The 15,275-nt window shown below is 35.1% G+C and overlaps 1 protein-coding gene and 1 long non-coding RNA gene across 3 annotated transcripts in view; both read right to left on the bottom strand.

Annotated features, from left to right (window-relative positions):
- The window catches only part of LOC149251998 (uncharacterized), a 173,316-nt gene that overhangs the window by 33,646 nt on the left and 124,395 nt on the right, over window positions 1-15,275 (bottom strand). The window contains exons 2-3 of one of the 2 annotated variants that reach the window (XM_089456601.1): window positions 5,896-5,950; window positions 4,804-5,621 (exon numbers count right to left, since the gene is read on the bottom strand). The exons of the other annotated variant lie outside the window; for it this stretch is intronic. Of the exons in view, the coding sequence (XP_089312727.1) occupies window positions 5,190-5,621; window positions 5,896-5,950 (487 nt within the window). The 3' untranslated portion in view covers window positions 4,804-5,189. Of the gene's footprint in view, window positions 1-4,803; window positions 5,622-5,895; window positions 5,951-15,275 lie in introns of those variants that run through there. 2 annotated transcript variants of the gene reach the window in all.
- Window positions 2,845-4,216, bottom strand: LOC149251999 (uncharacterized). Its single transcript, XR_016266037.1, has 3 exons — window positions 3,899-4,216; window positions 3,646-3,744; window positions 2,845-3,466 (listed from the first exon to the last, which is right to left on the bottom strand). It is a non-coding gene; the product is annotated as an uncharacterized LOC149251999 (long non-coding RNA).

Below are 15,275 nucleotides of genomic sequence, written 5' to 3'. Positions count from 1 at the left end.
TTTACACAGGATTATTATTATGATGGTTTGAAAATCTCCAATTATCTCCCAAGTATACTAGTTCTCGGCCACACTCCAAATCACAACATAGATCATCAAAGAGACCACTGGTTCTTTCCACCTCTCATGGTTTTGTTTGTCCTGTTAACCGCAACCCAATAAAAATCTTCCATTGGGTGGGCTCTGTCGTTTCCACAATTTTGGGCTTCTGAACCAGATTCAAGGTGTTACGAATAAATTATATGGGAAAGGAAGATTTTATCCGGATTCAAAGGAAATAGGAGGCTAAATCCAGGCAATACACATTATTGAGCAACATTCCACTTCTTCAAATTGGGATAATTCTCTTTCAGGGAACTATTCATGCACTTCAGGTCTTATATTGGTGCCATCATATGATCATTGTACTCTAAGTTTACAAGGAATGATTAAACACAAGGTTGGATGGTGGGCTGGTTTGGTAGAGGGTGCAAATGATCCATATGGAAGAACTATCCATATTTATTCTCAACATGAGATATATGTTGCCAAGAGTTATAATGCAAGGCAGCTGGCTGCAAGAGCTCTAGGCGTTCCTTTGTTTGAAATTTTCGTAACAAAAGACAATGATCATAAATATAAGGAGAAGGTGGTCTACTTACAACAGAATGGACAATATGTAGATGCTTCCTTTTCGATATCACCTAAAGCTACTGAAGACTCAGATACTGACACAAATAAAAATGATGATGCAGATGTGGGAGATGAGGGATTGAGATGAGTTCTTAAATTTCTTAAAGTTTGGATGCCTGGCCTAAAATTCAAGGTGTTGAAAGTTATGACTCCAGAACAGGCAAACACAGATATAATATTAGGGTTTTTTAATCAGTTAATATAGGATGTCAATAAGAGAAGGATGATGAAACTACCAGTGAAGATAAAACTGGAGGTGATCTACATAATGATAAAGCAACCGTAAGAGGAAATAGTGATTTTATGTAGCTTATTAAAATTGCTGCTACGAAATTTGTCATTGGTACTCTTTTACAGAGTATTTCAGAAGATCCACCTCCAAGCCTTCCTGTACTTTGATTATTTTCTCATCTGTAGCAAATCATGAAAAGAACACTTTAAACACAATTAACATGTATTAACCATCTTGGCAGAAACTAGAATTTATTTTGATTTGTTCTTTTGTTAAAGCGAAGATGGAATACCTAGGCCACATAATCTCAAAATAAAGAGTCAAAGTTGATCTTAACAAAATTAAAACAATCACATAAAGACCATAACTCAAAAACATCTCTTTTATATATCAGACTATTTTATCTCCTAATTGGAATAAAAATCAGAATATAACTTATGTTATAATGTATGTCATTTTATAGTTTCAAACATAGCTTAGCATGCTAAGTGGGTTGCCTCTCAAAGGGATGGTTGTGCTTTGAAAAAGTTGCAAAACCATGGAATTTCTGATCATTATGAGTTATGAAAATGAGCACCCAATTCTCTGCCACAATTTTTTCCTATACTAGCAGGAATAGAATTGAAGAACCTGTCCAACTGAATCAGTATATAATCAATATATTGTTAACTGCCATACCCCTAGCCATAGGTAGTTGTCTCATGTACAACATCTACAATTATGTACACTATCTAAAATTGATCTAAGCCCACAAGTTGAAACATAATATCCAATCAATATATCATGTAAATCTGTCCTGCAAAATAAAGAGTGACGCAGAAGTCTTCTAACGTCCATTCTCACCATTCACAAGACAAGCTTCCTTGTCAGTTCCATGAAAAAAGCTGGTAAACCAATCAGCCGATGACTTTACTTGAGTTATGATTCTCTATAGTGTGCATGTTTCTGAAGCAGTCTTGTTCAAGCTGGCATCCTTTGCAGGATGTGTTTTTCCATGTATATAACTGAGGTTGCCAGCATAGATGGTTTCCATTTCAATGCTTCATACTCAACCAGGCATAGTTCAAGAAGATAGAATGCCGGCGTCTCAAGCTGACATTTTATTTTATCAAATGGAAATCCTATGTTCCATGAATTTTGAGATAACAGAACTAAACCAGTATAAGACCTACCCATGGAGTTGCCACTAGAAAGCACTATCAATGTTAAGCAATACGGAGATCAACATTACCATAAAATAGAGATAGAAAGGTTAATTTGGGATATTTTGAGATGCAGAGTTCTTAATAAAAGGGAAAATCCCTGATACACTGATTCTAGTACCAAAAAAAAAATATTTCAGATTACCAAAGATTAAGATAATAATAAAAACAAATTTTTGATTCCAGTAATAAACAAAAATGCTGAATAAACTTCATGAAACCAAATATTTCTAAAAATTATACCTTAGATAAAGGAATTATCAACTCACAATACAGCGTGATTTTGCAAAACAATATTTAGTACTCACGAAGGACATTACAAATTCAAGGGTAATGTCATTCAGTTTAACCAAAGTTCTTAATTCTAAGCAATCATGAATGGACTTTTCCAACTATGTCTTAAAAAAATTGTATTTATACACTTTGATTATTTTCTCATTTGTAGAAAATCATGAAAAGAACAATTTAAAGACAATTAACAGGTATTGACCATCTTGGTAGAAACACAAATTTATTTTGATTTGTTCTTTTGTTAAAACGAAGATGGAATACCTAGGCCACATAATCTCAAAATAAAGAGTCAAAGTTGATCTTAACAAAATTAAAACAATCACATAAAGACCATAACTGAAAACATCTCTTTTATATATCAGACTATTTTATCTCTGAATTGGAATAAAAATCAGAATATAACTTATCTGATAATGTATGTCATTTTATAGTTTCAAACATAGCTTAGCATGTTGAGTGGCTTGCCTCTCAAACGGATGGTTGTGCTTTAAAAAAGTTGCAAAACCATGGAATTCCTGATCATTATGAGTTATAAAAATGAGCACCGAATTCTCTGCCACAATCTTTTCCTATACTAACATGAATAGAATTGAAGAACATGTCCAACTGAATCAGTCTATTGATAACTGCCATACCCCTAGCCATAGGTAGTTGTCTCATGTGCAACATCTACAATTATGTAAACTATCTAAAATTGATCTAAGCACACAAGTTAAGACATAATATCCAATCAATATATCATGTAAATTTGTCCTACAAAATAAAGAGCGACATAGAAGCCTTCTAACGTCTGTTCTCACCCTTCACAAGACAAATTTTCTTGTTAGTTCAATGAAGAAAGCTAGTAAACCAATGAGCCGATCACTTTGCTTGAGTTCTGATTCAAGATTTACTTGAGTTCTGATTCTCTATAGTGCACATGTTTCTACTAGTCTTGTCCAAGTTGGCATCCTTTGCAGGATGTGTTGTCCATGTATATAGTTGAGGTTGTCAACATAGATGGTTTCCATTTCAATGCTTCATGCTCAACCAAACATAGTTCAAGAAGATAGAATGCCAGCTTCTCAAGCTAATCCATGGAAACAAACCCAAAAGAGCATTAAATTTATAAAGATCCCATTTACAGTTAGAACAAAATAGTGCATGATGCCTCTCATGCAACATATCAAAAATACAATGCATTTCATAACATAATTGAGGCTCAATGCCATTTGAATATTCATAAAAATTTCAAGAAAAGTAGAATACCTGTTTATCAGCCTGAGCAGCCTTTAGAAACCTTTTCATGAAAAAAAAGGGATTTGGTACATCCAAATTGAATCTTAATTTGTTGAGCATCAATTTCTCCTGAAGAAAATGAAACATACCATAAACATGAGCAAAGATAACAATTCCAAATATGAATTATTTAAACAATTAGAAATATAAAGCTCGAAATATGGGAGACAAGTATGACATAATAATGTGAGAAAACAAAATCTCATCATGGAGAGAAATTCACCACGTGTATAAACATTGTTTGAGATTGTAATCAATTCCTTAACCTATAAAGCCCTTAAGGAAAATGAGTTCGAATGTGAAGCTTTATTCTAGATGCCAAATCAAGGGCACAAGAAACAAGTTTTTAGTCAAAACAAATCAATACAAAATTTCAACTTAACAACGAACTTTCCCTCCTGTGATTATTTACTACCTTGGGAGCCCAAATTTCTTCATATTTGGCATCAACTAGCATGGCATTCAACCCCACTAGTTGAATATCCTTTCTCGTAATTGTGTACACCACAGAAAGAAATCTATTAATCAGGTTAATCGTGACAAAAAGTGTCTCATCCATTAAATCAAATTTTAGATGCACCTGAAAGTGCAAATTGTTTATGTTAGAAAATTATCTTCAGAAGGGTACAAAAAAAATTATTATTACAGAAACAAATAGATATCGATATGTATTAATCAAGTACATCAAAGTCAATAAGTATTTCCCTCATCTTCTGGTTGATATCAACTTGGCTTGACATGTAGTTTGATAATAAATTGTCGTATGCGTGCAATATAACAAACACAACAGACCAAAATAGAAACAAATTAGACATACAGTCATTTATTCAGAGTTGAATCTAAACTATAGACATGGATCAAGGCTCACATCAATGCTTGACCTATTGTCCTCATTCATAAATTATAACCTTCCATGATGCTTAAGTGGGCACTTTAATTTTCCAGTGGACATATTCATGTATGGCACAGACACACACTGCTCACATGTAATCACTGAATACTATATGCAATGGAAATCTAGTGTCTAATTAAATTGTTTAAATGAAGTGTATTCTTCTAAGACAAGATGTTGTTATTTCGAATACAATAAAAACAGTTTGCAAGGCTCCCATGACAAAAGGGACATACCTCAGTATACCAATAGAAATGGTAAATGTCTTGAACATATTCAACTACAGCAAGTTGATTTTCATTATCTGCTTCGTTAATGTCGGGCAAGTCCTCTTCCTCTTCCATGGCATCCCGCTCAATGGCTCTAGATGCAAGTTGTCTAATAGAAACCATTGGATGGCAATTGGAGCTATGGATTAGATAAACCCTTCACTTGCTTTTTCAAAAGAATAGAGTAAAAATATGTGAATAAAAAGAACCATCTACACATGCTAAAATAAGAGCAGTGGACCAAATGCTCCTAACATTACTTCTAGCAGTCAGTGTTGATGTAAAAGCTCGTGGAAGCCTTGTCTTCCTTTTTGATGCATCATTCATTGGCATTCTGCTTGAGACACCTTTAGCTACAGGTGGGCAGAACCTAGACTTAGATGCATTTGAAGCAGGTTTGCCTGAGATGTCAACATTTGAAGGCTTTGGTGGTCTCCCTGAAGCTGAAGTACATTTGCTAGAGAGGTTAGTAGAAGGCCTCCCTGGAGTTGAAGCGTGTTTACCTGAGAGGCTAGTAGTAGGAGACCTCCCTGAAGCTGAAATGTTTTTACCAAAGAGACAGTAGCAGAAGGCTTGCGTTGTATCTTTGAACTCGATGGATCATTACTTGAGACCTCAACATTCAAAACCTTGGGCAGTTTTCCTGAAATTGATTCACGTGTATGTAAGGGTCCAAGATTAGAAATCCCAGGTGCTTTTCCTGAACCTGCTACATGCTTGGATTTTGAAACTAAATTTGATCTAATGCTTCCATTTTCATCTTTGTTCCTTTGTGGCCCCAGTGGCTGAATGGCAGGAAAACAAAACCAACAGATGTAAAATAAATACATGTAAACCATCCCAACTAAATAGGCAAGCAAAGAGCCCTGTTATTGACCTCAATATATCCACACGCAGTTACTGATTTGAAACAGAGGCCAACGTATAAATCCTATTAGTAGTGAACTCAAATCACTCACTTCATGCTGCATACTAACATCTGGGGATTGATATATGATAAATAAATCAGACAGTTGTTTAATCACACACAATTTATACAACCATGGATGATCTACATACCATGGATGATGACTTTGTTGTAGCACTCGTATTCTTGACATCGACACCAAACCTCCTACACACCCAATTCTAATTGTTAACTCTAATTGGTAAAACCCCAAAATATCTGCAAAAGACCAGAGCATCATATTGGGAAGCTGAATTTACCTTGTCATTTTCTTATCAGCAAGCTGATTCTGCTTCCTAGATTTCATGTGGACATAGAATTACACACCCAAAGAATCACATATAGCTTTTTTCTTCATCAATCCCCGCCAGAAGAGGGTTTAAAATGCTTGAATAAGCATATGGCTAGAGAAAAATGCTTGACTAGAGAGGTTAAGCTCACAATCAAAAATTCTTTATAAAATTGAAGTTTCCACTATGTGCTGATAAAACATGAGTACTACATAAGGGTTTTGCAAATTTAAAAAAAAATTACATATGTTCTAGGAATGAAAAAGCTTGATTACTCTAGCTTGGGTTTTGAAGCATGGCACCCTAGGTTCCCAATGTCTAATAAAACCCTTCTAGGCCTCATTTCGTCTCGCGTCACCACTACATCACAGAGCATGCATATAAGCTCTATCAAATCGATCTCTGTTTTACACTAGTCATATAGAGCCATTGATATTCATATAAACACTAATAAAGATGTATTACATATTTGTTGATATTAGGTTTTGGTACGGGGTTTGGATAGCAGAACACTGTAAAATACCTTTGCTAGCCATGGGCCTGTTGGGCTTTGCCGCCATATTTTTGATTCCAATTTTGGTTTGCCGAGAAGAAAAAACACAAAGCATTCAGTAACTATTGAACAATCAAACCCCTTCCAAACTAATAAGGAAGCCATAACTGAGCGCGATCTTGACCTTAAACATAAAATCAAATTGAAATTTAAGAAAACACACCAATACCAGTAGTGAAGAGAGATCTGCTCTTGAGATGGCCAATAGTAGACTTCTTGTAACTATTTCAGAAGAAAGGCATGATTTGATTATAGCCATCATTTCCTTACATGCTTCTATCATTTCTTTGAATAAGCCCTTGATCAGTCCTAGATGCAACTCTAGAGAGTTCCAGATATAGCTCAACAAACCCTTCAAATTTGGAAGAAATGATAAATCTTACAAAAGGTGAGGATAAGGCTACAAACAATGTGCCTTGGAGGTATTTTAAATATATATAGATTGATTTCAGAAGAGACCAGAACAGAGGCTTAAATGAGCATCATATTATTCTAGAAACCATAGAGAGATAACACAATAATTTCCTCCAAATTCACTCAAAATAATCCCAAATTTTGTTCACAGAGATGCCATTGAAAATACTTAGGTCAAATACTACTGAGTTATACCAAGAAGAGGGCCCAAATAGGTCTTAGAACAGGCCTGAAATTAATACAAAAATGCCTCAGATAGGGGGGTCTCATAAAGGTCGAGAAGGGCCTTAGGAAAGGGCTAGTATGTGCCTTAAATGAGCCAAAAGGAAATGCAAGATAGATATGAATTAGCCTCATAAAATAAATCATTTCATAATGACCCAAGATCCTTTCAAATTGATTCAAAAGTGCCCAGTAACAAGGGTATGAACTACATGATATTCAAAGTGTGATATTCAAATTTGAGATAATAGCAATATCATTTTCATTGTCCCACTTTTGCATACCACTATCAAACATCTCAAAATCTAAATCAATCATTAATTCCAAAATATAAGAAAACATTGTTATAGAGATGAAGGAGTGTGTGACAAGCATTTTTCCTAAAAGATTTTAGGGAATTGTGACAGAAAAATTCTTGAAAATTAATATCCCCATGAATAGTAGAACAATGTTTGTCATAGACAACAAGAAAAAATGAAACATGCCCAAAATTTCTTGCGTTGAATATGATTAAAGGGGCATGATAGTGCATTTGGTTGGTTGAAAACTTGTGTGAGAAGGTTTTTCTTCCACCACTCATTGATTTCATTGGTAAGGCCAACCCCTGGAAACAACCTCAAATTATCAATGCCATAGTTGTATATTCAAATAAAGAAGAACATATAATCTAGAATCTCCAATTGTGTCTTCCATATATCCCAAGTTCAATTAAAATCAAGTTCCTAGCTGATTAATTGTAGTGAGTGACTATTATTTTATAGTTTTACCCAACAACACTATATTGGAGATTAAGGATATGGGTGTTGAAACATACCAAGCTTCCTTGGCCAGCAAGGCACTGACTCGATCCAAATAACCTTTGATAATGCTCTATGAATCGTACCGTAGAATTCCGTCTACTTCATTACCAATTACAAGATTTAAGTGTACATTCCACAAAATATATAATCCATAACATAAAATAAAGTACAGTTCATTCAGAATTTGCAATAAATAAAGTCATAACTGAATACTAATCTTTAAAACTAAATTAAACATGTGGAATACCTGCAAAGTAGTGATTTTCCAACCAATTGTAATCATCCACTGTGGATGCCACCCGCGAACTGGGATATGAGATGACAAGGTATGGGAAATTTCACCCACTGCTCTCTCCCTAAATTCACCATTAGATCTCTACAAAGAATTTTGCGCTGTTGCTTGGCCTTTCACGATTGTTGTCCTTGTATAGCTACTCCAGTTATTAGCCATCGTGTTTGCCACAAAACCTCTGTTCTGCATCCTTTGTTGATATGTTTTAGTAACCTCAAAATGTGGCAAAATTTTGCAGTGTTTGTTTATTTTGTTAATCAAACTAAGGTCAGAAGGTCAACCTGTGTCGTATTCTTTAATGTCACAACCAAAGAAGTACAAGTTGGCAGGTGATCAACTTTGTTCTATAGATGTAGCTAATATATTTTTACACCATTGTAGTTTTAATTACACACTTTGAAATCTCTCCCGAAATCTAACTCAGAGTTAGACTATCCTTGCCCAAATACATACCCAAAAGTCAGGACCTACAAAATAGATTGTTTTGGTAGTGTATAAATACCTGAACTTGAGACAATGGGCCCTCCCGTCCTTTGATCGAGTCTGATCCCTCCTAGATCCAGAGCACACTGATAGTCACAGCTAGGAAAAAGTCCTCTATCAATAATAAAAAAACACAACGAAGAGCAGAGACGCGAAGGCTCTGGTCAGGAAGGTCCTGCGTCAAGCAACCCAGTCAAGTCCTAAGAAACTCGATAGCTAAACGCTGTTTGGGTTCAAACGAGCAGAAGCAGGTGGGTTGCAGCTCCAAATTCAACGAGTGCTAGGGTTCAAATGAGCAGAAGCAGGTGGGTTGCAGCTCAAAATGCAACTCTTTCCCTCACCTGTGAAGTGTAGCCCGATTTTTTCCCTCCACTTGGTCAAAAATATGTATAAACAATATCTTAGGTTATATATATTATTGTATAGTATATTAAAACCATTTAGGCCCTCATTATAACCCCAATATATTATTTTGTGATTTTTCCATTTTTAATGACCGAATATGAACGCACTTGATATAATATTGGTTTATAGTGACGCCCGTGACAACACCATTAAGGGTAGTGTTGAGGGTAGCGACGACAGGACAAGATTCTACAATGAGATAGGGAGTGTCAAGGCCCGACATATAATAAGCAATGCCAACCAATTCATCTGCCAAAGATTCAACTTGAAATCATCCACCGACAGGTAGAACGTGGAGGGGATCACTCTGTTTATGGATAACATGAGCAGGATTTCCTACAAGAGCAACGATGAAATCCATTTTAGCGCTAAGTAAGTTGCCAGTTACCAAGGCTACGTAAAGATTGAGATCATTGGTGTTTTGTACCATGAGGTGGCCTGCATTTGGTAGTGGGATGGCACGGGCGGTGCGCCGTTAGGGTTGATTAAAGGCATTACGGATTATATTCACCTCACCGGGGGGCTTGTCCCATCGCACTGGTCTAAGCGCGGCAGTGGTTACAAGTGGGATGAGGACGTCAATGTGATTGCCTGCTTTCTCGAGTACGGTGACATTGTTGCCCTTGGTTTTGTTGCCAAGATGAATTTGAAACTGTTGCGATGGATGGGACTTGCGATTATTCCGCGATATTCATGGTAAATATCGATAAACTTTGGAAGGATTACAAGGATATATATGCAGCATCATCCTAATTACAGATGAACTTCTTGGACCTCATCTATTCTTTAAGGTTAGGTTTAAGTTTAGCGGTTTGAGTCGACTTCAATGATAATAACAAATATTGCGTCTCCGAGGGCACACTTTCTCTTTGCTTTATAAATGTAAAGTCTTATACAAATAAAGGGTTTCAAAATTAATGTATGGTTCTCATACAAATAAAAAAAATTGCTTAATTAATGTATAGTTGGGAAGGAATTTTAAAATTAAATTAGAAGTAACCCATCAGGCAAAAACTTCAGCTCTTATGGGATTAATGTTGAGAGTGATAATAGCAGTTCTCATTATTGTTATTGGTCTTATCAATCTGGTAATATAACAATTGGTTAAGACTTAAAGCAAATTAAATTAATTTTATAAATTTATTAAAATATTAATAATATTTTATAATTTTTTCTATAAATTCTTTGAAAATTATTTATTAGGAACGAATGAAGCGAATATTGATATTATAATAATAATAATAATAGCGAATATTGATATTATAATAATAATAATAATTTAAACCATTTGAAGTTTTTGATTTTTTCCCTGTGTTAGGTTTTAATATTGTTATTGGTTAAGTTACATAAAGAAAATTACTTATTTAAAATTTTGGAGTTTTTTGGTTTTAAATATTTAAAATTTAATATTATATTTTTTAATTGGTTTAAAATTATGAAATAATTATTGAAAAAAAAAATAAAGAATATAACAAAAATGTACAAACAAAAATATACACGTTGTCATTTGTGAAAAACATTATTTCATGCTAACTATTCTATGGTTTAGTTTTTTTCTAAATTTGTTGATATAATTCTTAGTAGATTTATGTTTCTTTTATTATTTAAATTCTATGCATAAATTAATTCAATATCTTTAAAAATCTCTAAAGTACTTGAATTGTGAATATTACAATGCTCAAACTTGCAATTTAAACAAAACCTTAATTAAAAAGTGAATATTACAATGTTCAAACTTGCAATTTAGACAAATCCTGAATTGAGAATCGATGGCCTAATGATCTGTCACAAGCCACCACCATACAACCCACTTCCATTCTACATTATTTTATCGAATGTATTATTTACAAGTTCTAATATTTACGCCATAAGGCGTTTCCTTTGAGATGAAATCCCCTTTGGTCCTCATTGTCCTCACTATGGACCGTGAGATCAAGTTTTAGATGATCACAATGTTTCCCTCCATTTGATCTGATAATTGACTTCTTGTTGCTTAACTAATTCGCTCATTAATTTTTTAGTTCAACCGTAGCCTATGGCTACACCATCTCTGCAATACATAACACTTTTAGGAGGTTCATGACCAAGGATAATGTGAAGTAAAGCTTTCCTTGCAATTACTTTGACAGAAATATGCATTGAGCCCTTTCCCTCCTTTCTTTTTGGTTTATCCCACATCAACAGGCTAAAAATTTGCTGGATTTCTTTGCCTGTGGTAATTTCTCACTTGGAATTTCTAAGTTTGGAGGGAAAACCAGTTCGGAACCAAGTCTAAGGTTTTTCTTGCAATTACTTTGACAAAAAAAAGCATTGAACCCTTTCCCTCCGTTGTTTTTTGGTTTAACCTGCATCGACAAACTAAAATTTGTCAGATTTGTTTGTGTAGGGTAATCAGTATGGGTCTACAATACACGAACTGGTGCCTTCAACTAGGTTACATCAAGAATTTCTATGAGAAAAATGGTCAAGTGAATAGTAAGTCAAAAATGTTACACACAACTGCCCCTCTTTCACTTGATAGATTGGATATCAAGCTACTAAAAACCTGTCAAACATGATGAAAAATAGAAACTAAAGAAATTACATGATAAATTTAGATATCAAAATAATTCGTAGGCATTCCCTGAGGTTGCATCACAACTGTAAACATGTTTTTCACAATGGGACATCATCTTCATTATCAAGAAACATTCTTCAAAATTGACTTATTTTTCAAGCTACAAAGGTAAGCGAGAAAAGATGCTTAGATGTGCAACATATCCTGGTAAGCATGTCTATCATTTAATTCTCAACGTATGCTTGATCATACTTCTTAATAATTACTCTATAATCTTAAAAGTGTTATGTTAATAGATACAAACCTTGTCATAAAAAATTGAGGATGAACAATTAAAAATACATGTAATGAATGAAGGTCCTCTATTAATGGAATAACACTTATTAAGAGTTAGGTGACATGTTTCCAGTTAGGTTGTGATCTATTGGTATACCACAAATAGCTCAGGTTTGATTCTCAGGCATATTTGTATGGGTTCTACTTGAAAATCACTAAAACAACGCATCTCATAAGCTTCATCAATGCCTCTTTCTACTATACCTTTAGACAGAGAGTATTTTTTTTCTTCTTTTCCTTGTTTTAGATCTATTTCACTATATAGTTTCCATGATGTGTTTATTGGAATGCTACAAATTTTGCAGTATACAATCTGCCCTTTATGTAATGTTGGCTAACACATTAACATTTATATAATAGATCTTCGTGGAATCCTCGAGTGATGTAGGAGCATGAGGCTTGAAGACAAAAGGCTTCAATTTTATTCCAAAAATCCAAAAAAAAAATTACAAGCAAAGGAATGGGATCCTTTAGCTGTCACTTTACAAAGCTTTCTAGATAGGATTAGAGCTAGAATATAGGGATTTGAATGATTTTGTAATTAATTCAAGTAGTTTAGACTTAGTTGAGATTCTCGAAGAGAATTTCATGTAGAGTAGGTATTATCTAGGATTAGACAGATTCAATCCATTGATTGACGATCAGATTGTTTGTACGTACTGGTATTTATGTAAGTTTTGAATTATTGTAAGGGGATTTGGTTGGATTTGGCTGTGGAGGATTAGACTGTAAAAATTGGAATATCTCTGTGTCTGTGTGTATTCTGCGCATGAATGGTTAAATCCCGGAGTCACGGAGAATATAAATTAGAACTAGTCTAAACCTGGCGGAAGTCCAATTTCTTAGTGGAATGAGAAAAACCCCGACAAAAGTCTTGAGGAAACTTAGGAAATGATCTGAACCGTTTGATCGATAGACACATATCTAATGATGATCGCGTGCTAACAAGCACGAACGTTAATTCTAAAACCGGACGCGAGAAATTATTTAACTGAGTTAATAACTCAGTTAATCTGGACCGTCTGCTTGAAGGAGGTCGATTCGACGGTAATCACGTGGTTAACATGCACGGGGTTTAATTTGGAAATCGGATGCGATATTGTATGAATTGTGATTTAATCCGTTGAAGTCCAGATTGATCATAGCCGTTTGCTATGAAGTGACGAGATCCGACAGATATCACGTCAAAAAGTACATGGGCTTTAATCTAAATTTCGGACCCAAGAAGTTATAAACTGTAGCTTTGTTTCCTTTTAGTTCTGTGGGAAAGGTAAAGGTTTGTGGAAAAGGTGGACACGAGAAGTTTATGAATGACAGTGTTATTTTCATTTTGGTTCTGTGGTAAGTGAAGTTCTGTCATATTTCGGATAATTTTAACAATTCTGTTGTTTTAGCAGAATAACTACATTTGGAGGCAGACGGTTGAAACTCCAAAGGAAATCTGAGAAGAACTTCCACCTGCGCTTGAAGAGATTGTTTATGGATTTGAACGATTATCATTGACACGTACACCTAGACCACCATTAGTGGTATCAGAGCAGCCTACTGACACTGAATAGGATCTCAAAGATTAGAAAAAGAAATCCAACATGGCTTTCACAGTTGGAGGAAGATGTGGTGGTGGTCGAAGAAGAGGAAGACCAGTTGCAAATGTTGAAGTGTTGGAAGCTATGCAAGAGATGCAAGCTAGACTAGAAGTAGTAGAAATGGGAAATCAAAGAGATGGAGATGTCAGTGAGCCTGAAGTTGAAGCTGCAGAATCAGAGGAACCTGTAGATGTTACCCCTGAAATGAGATTCTTTAAATCAGTGTTGAGATCCACATCTAAACCAAGACTTGAGGTTTCAGTTTATACAAGAGGTTTAAACCTTGAGGAGTTGATAGAATGGATTAATGACATGGAGAAGTTTTTTGATTATGAAGAAACAGAAGAAGGAAAGAGAGTGAAATTTTCTGTCACAAAATTTAAAGGACATGAAACACTTTGGTGGGATGGTGTGCACGCAGAAAGAAGGAGACTTAGTAAGCAACCAATTAAAAATTGGAAGAGGATGGTGGCAAAGTTGAGAGGTAAGTTTTTTCCAAGTGATTATCAACAGACATTATTTATACAGATGCAGAATCTTAGACAGAGGTCTTTGACAGTGAAGGAATACATAGAGGAATTTTACAAAGTGAGCATAAGAGCTAGACAAATTCAAGATACAGATGAGAAGGTTGCAAGATATGTAAATGGTCTCGGAATGGAGATTCAATATGAGATAAGTGTGTTGTCTCCTAAAACAGTAGAAGAGGCTTATCAAATGGTATTGAAGGCTGAAGAAAAACTCATGAAGAAGAAATCTGCCATAAATAAAGTTACTTTCTGAGAAAGGGGAAGTCAAGGTGGTAGAGGAAGGTCTACAGCACCTAGATATGGAGCTAGTAGTAGCTCAAGTCAGCATACACCCATAGGACGTGATGCAAGTGGCAGAGGGAGTTTTTCCAGAGGAAGAGGAGGCAGAGGCAGAGGAAGAGAAATCAGATGTTACAGATGTAACAAGCTAGGACACAGAGCATATGAGTGCCCAGAAAACATAGGGACAAATCAGAGAAATGTAATTGTTGCTCATACTGAAGGGGAAGCAGCAAAGGTGACAGAGGAAGAGAATGTACCAGAGAAAGGGGAATCTTTGGTAGTTAACAAAGTTTTGTTAAAGCCAACAAAGGAAGTTGTTGAACCAGCACAGAGAAAGACCTTGTTCAGGACTGTGTGCAAGGTTCAAGGAAAATGTTATCAAATGATAATTGATAGTGGCAGTACTGATAATTTTGTCTCTACATAAGTGGTGGAGAAGTTGAATTTAAAGACAAAGAAACATCCAACACCTTACAAGGTGTCATGGCTTCAAAAAGGATATCAATTTTTAGTGAATGAACAGTGTGAAGTGGAGTTGCAGTTATGCAATTACAAAGACAAAATTATGTGTGATGTGATGCCTATGGATGTGTGTCACATATTGCTAGCAAGACCTTGGCAGTATAATAGAGGAGCTATGCATGATGGGAAAAAGAACACGTATAAATTTGGTAAATATGGTGTCAATCATACATTGTTGCCTATGGAAGAAGAGGATGCATCAAGAAAATCTGATCCAAAGA

Source organism: Pinus tabuliformis, chromosome 7, assembly GCF_031772625.1.
Source record: "Pinus tabuliformis cultivar Carrire ecotype Pingquan chromosome 7, CPIR1, whole genome shotgun sequence".
In the NCBI taxonomy this organism is placed as follows: Eukaryota; Viridiplantae; Streptophyta; class Pinopsida; order Pinales; family Pinaceae; genus Pinus; species Pinus tabuliformis.
The sequence above is the reverse complement of the archived record's forward strand: the minus strand, read 5'-3'. Positions and strand labels throughout refer to the sequence as shown.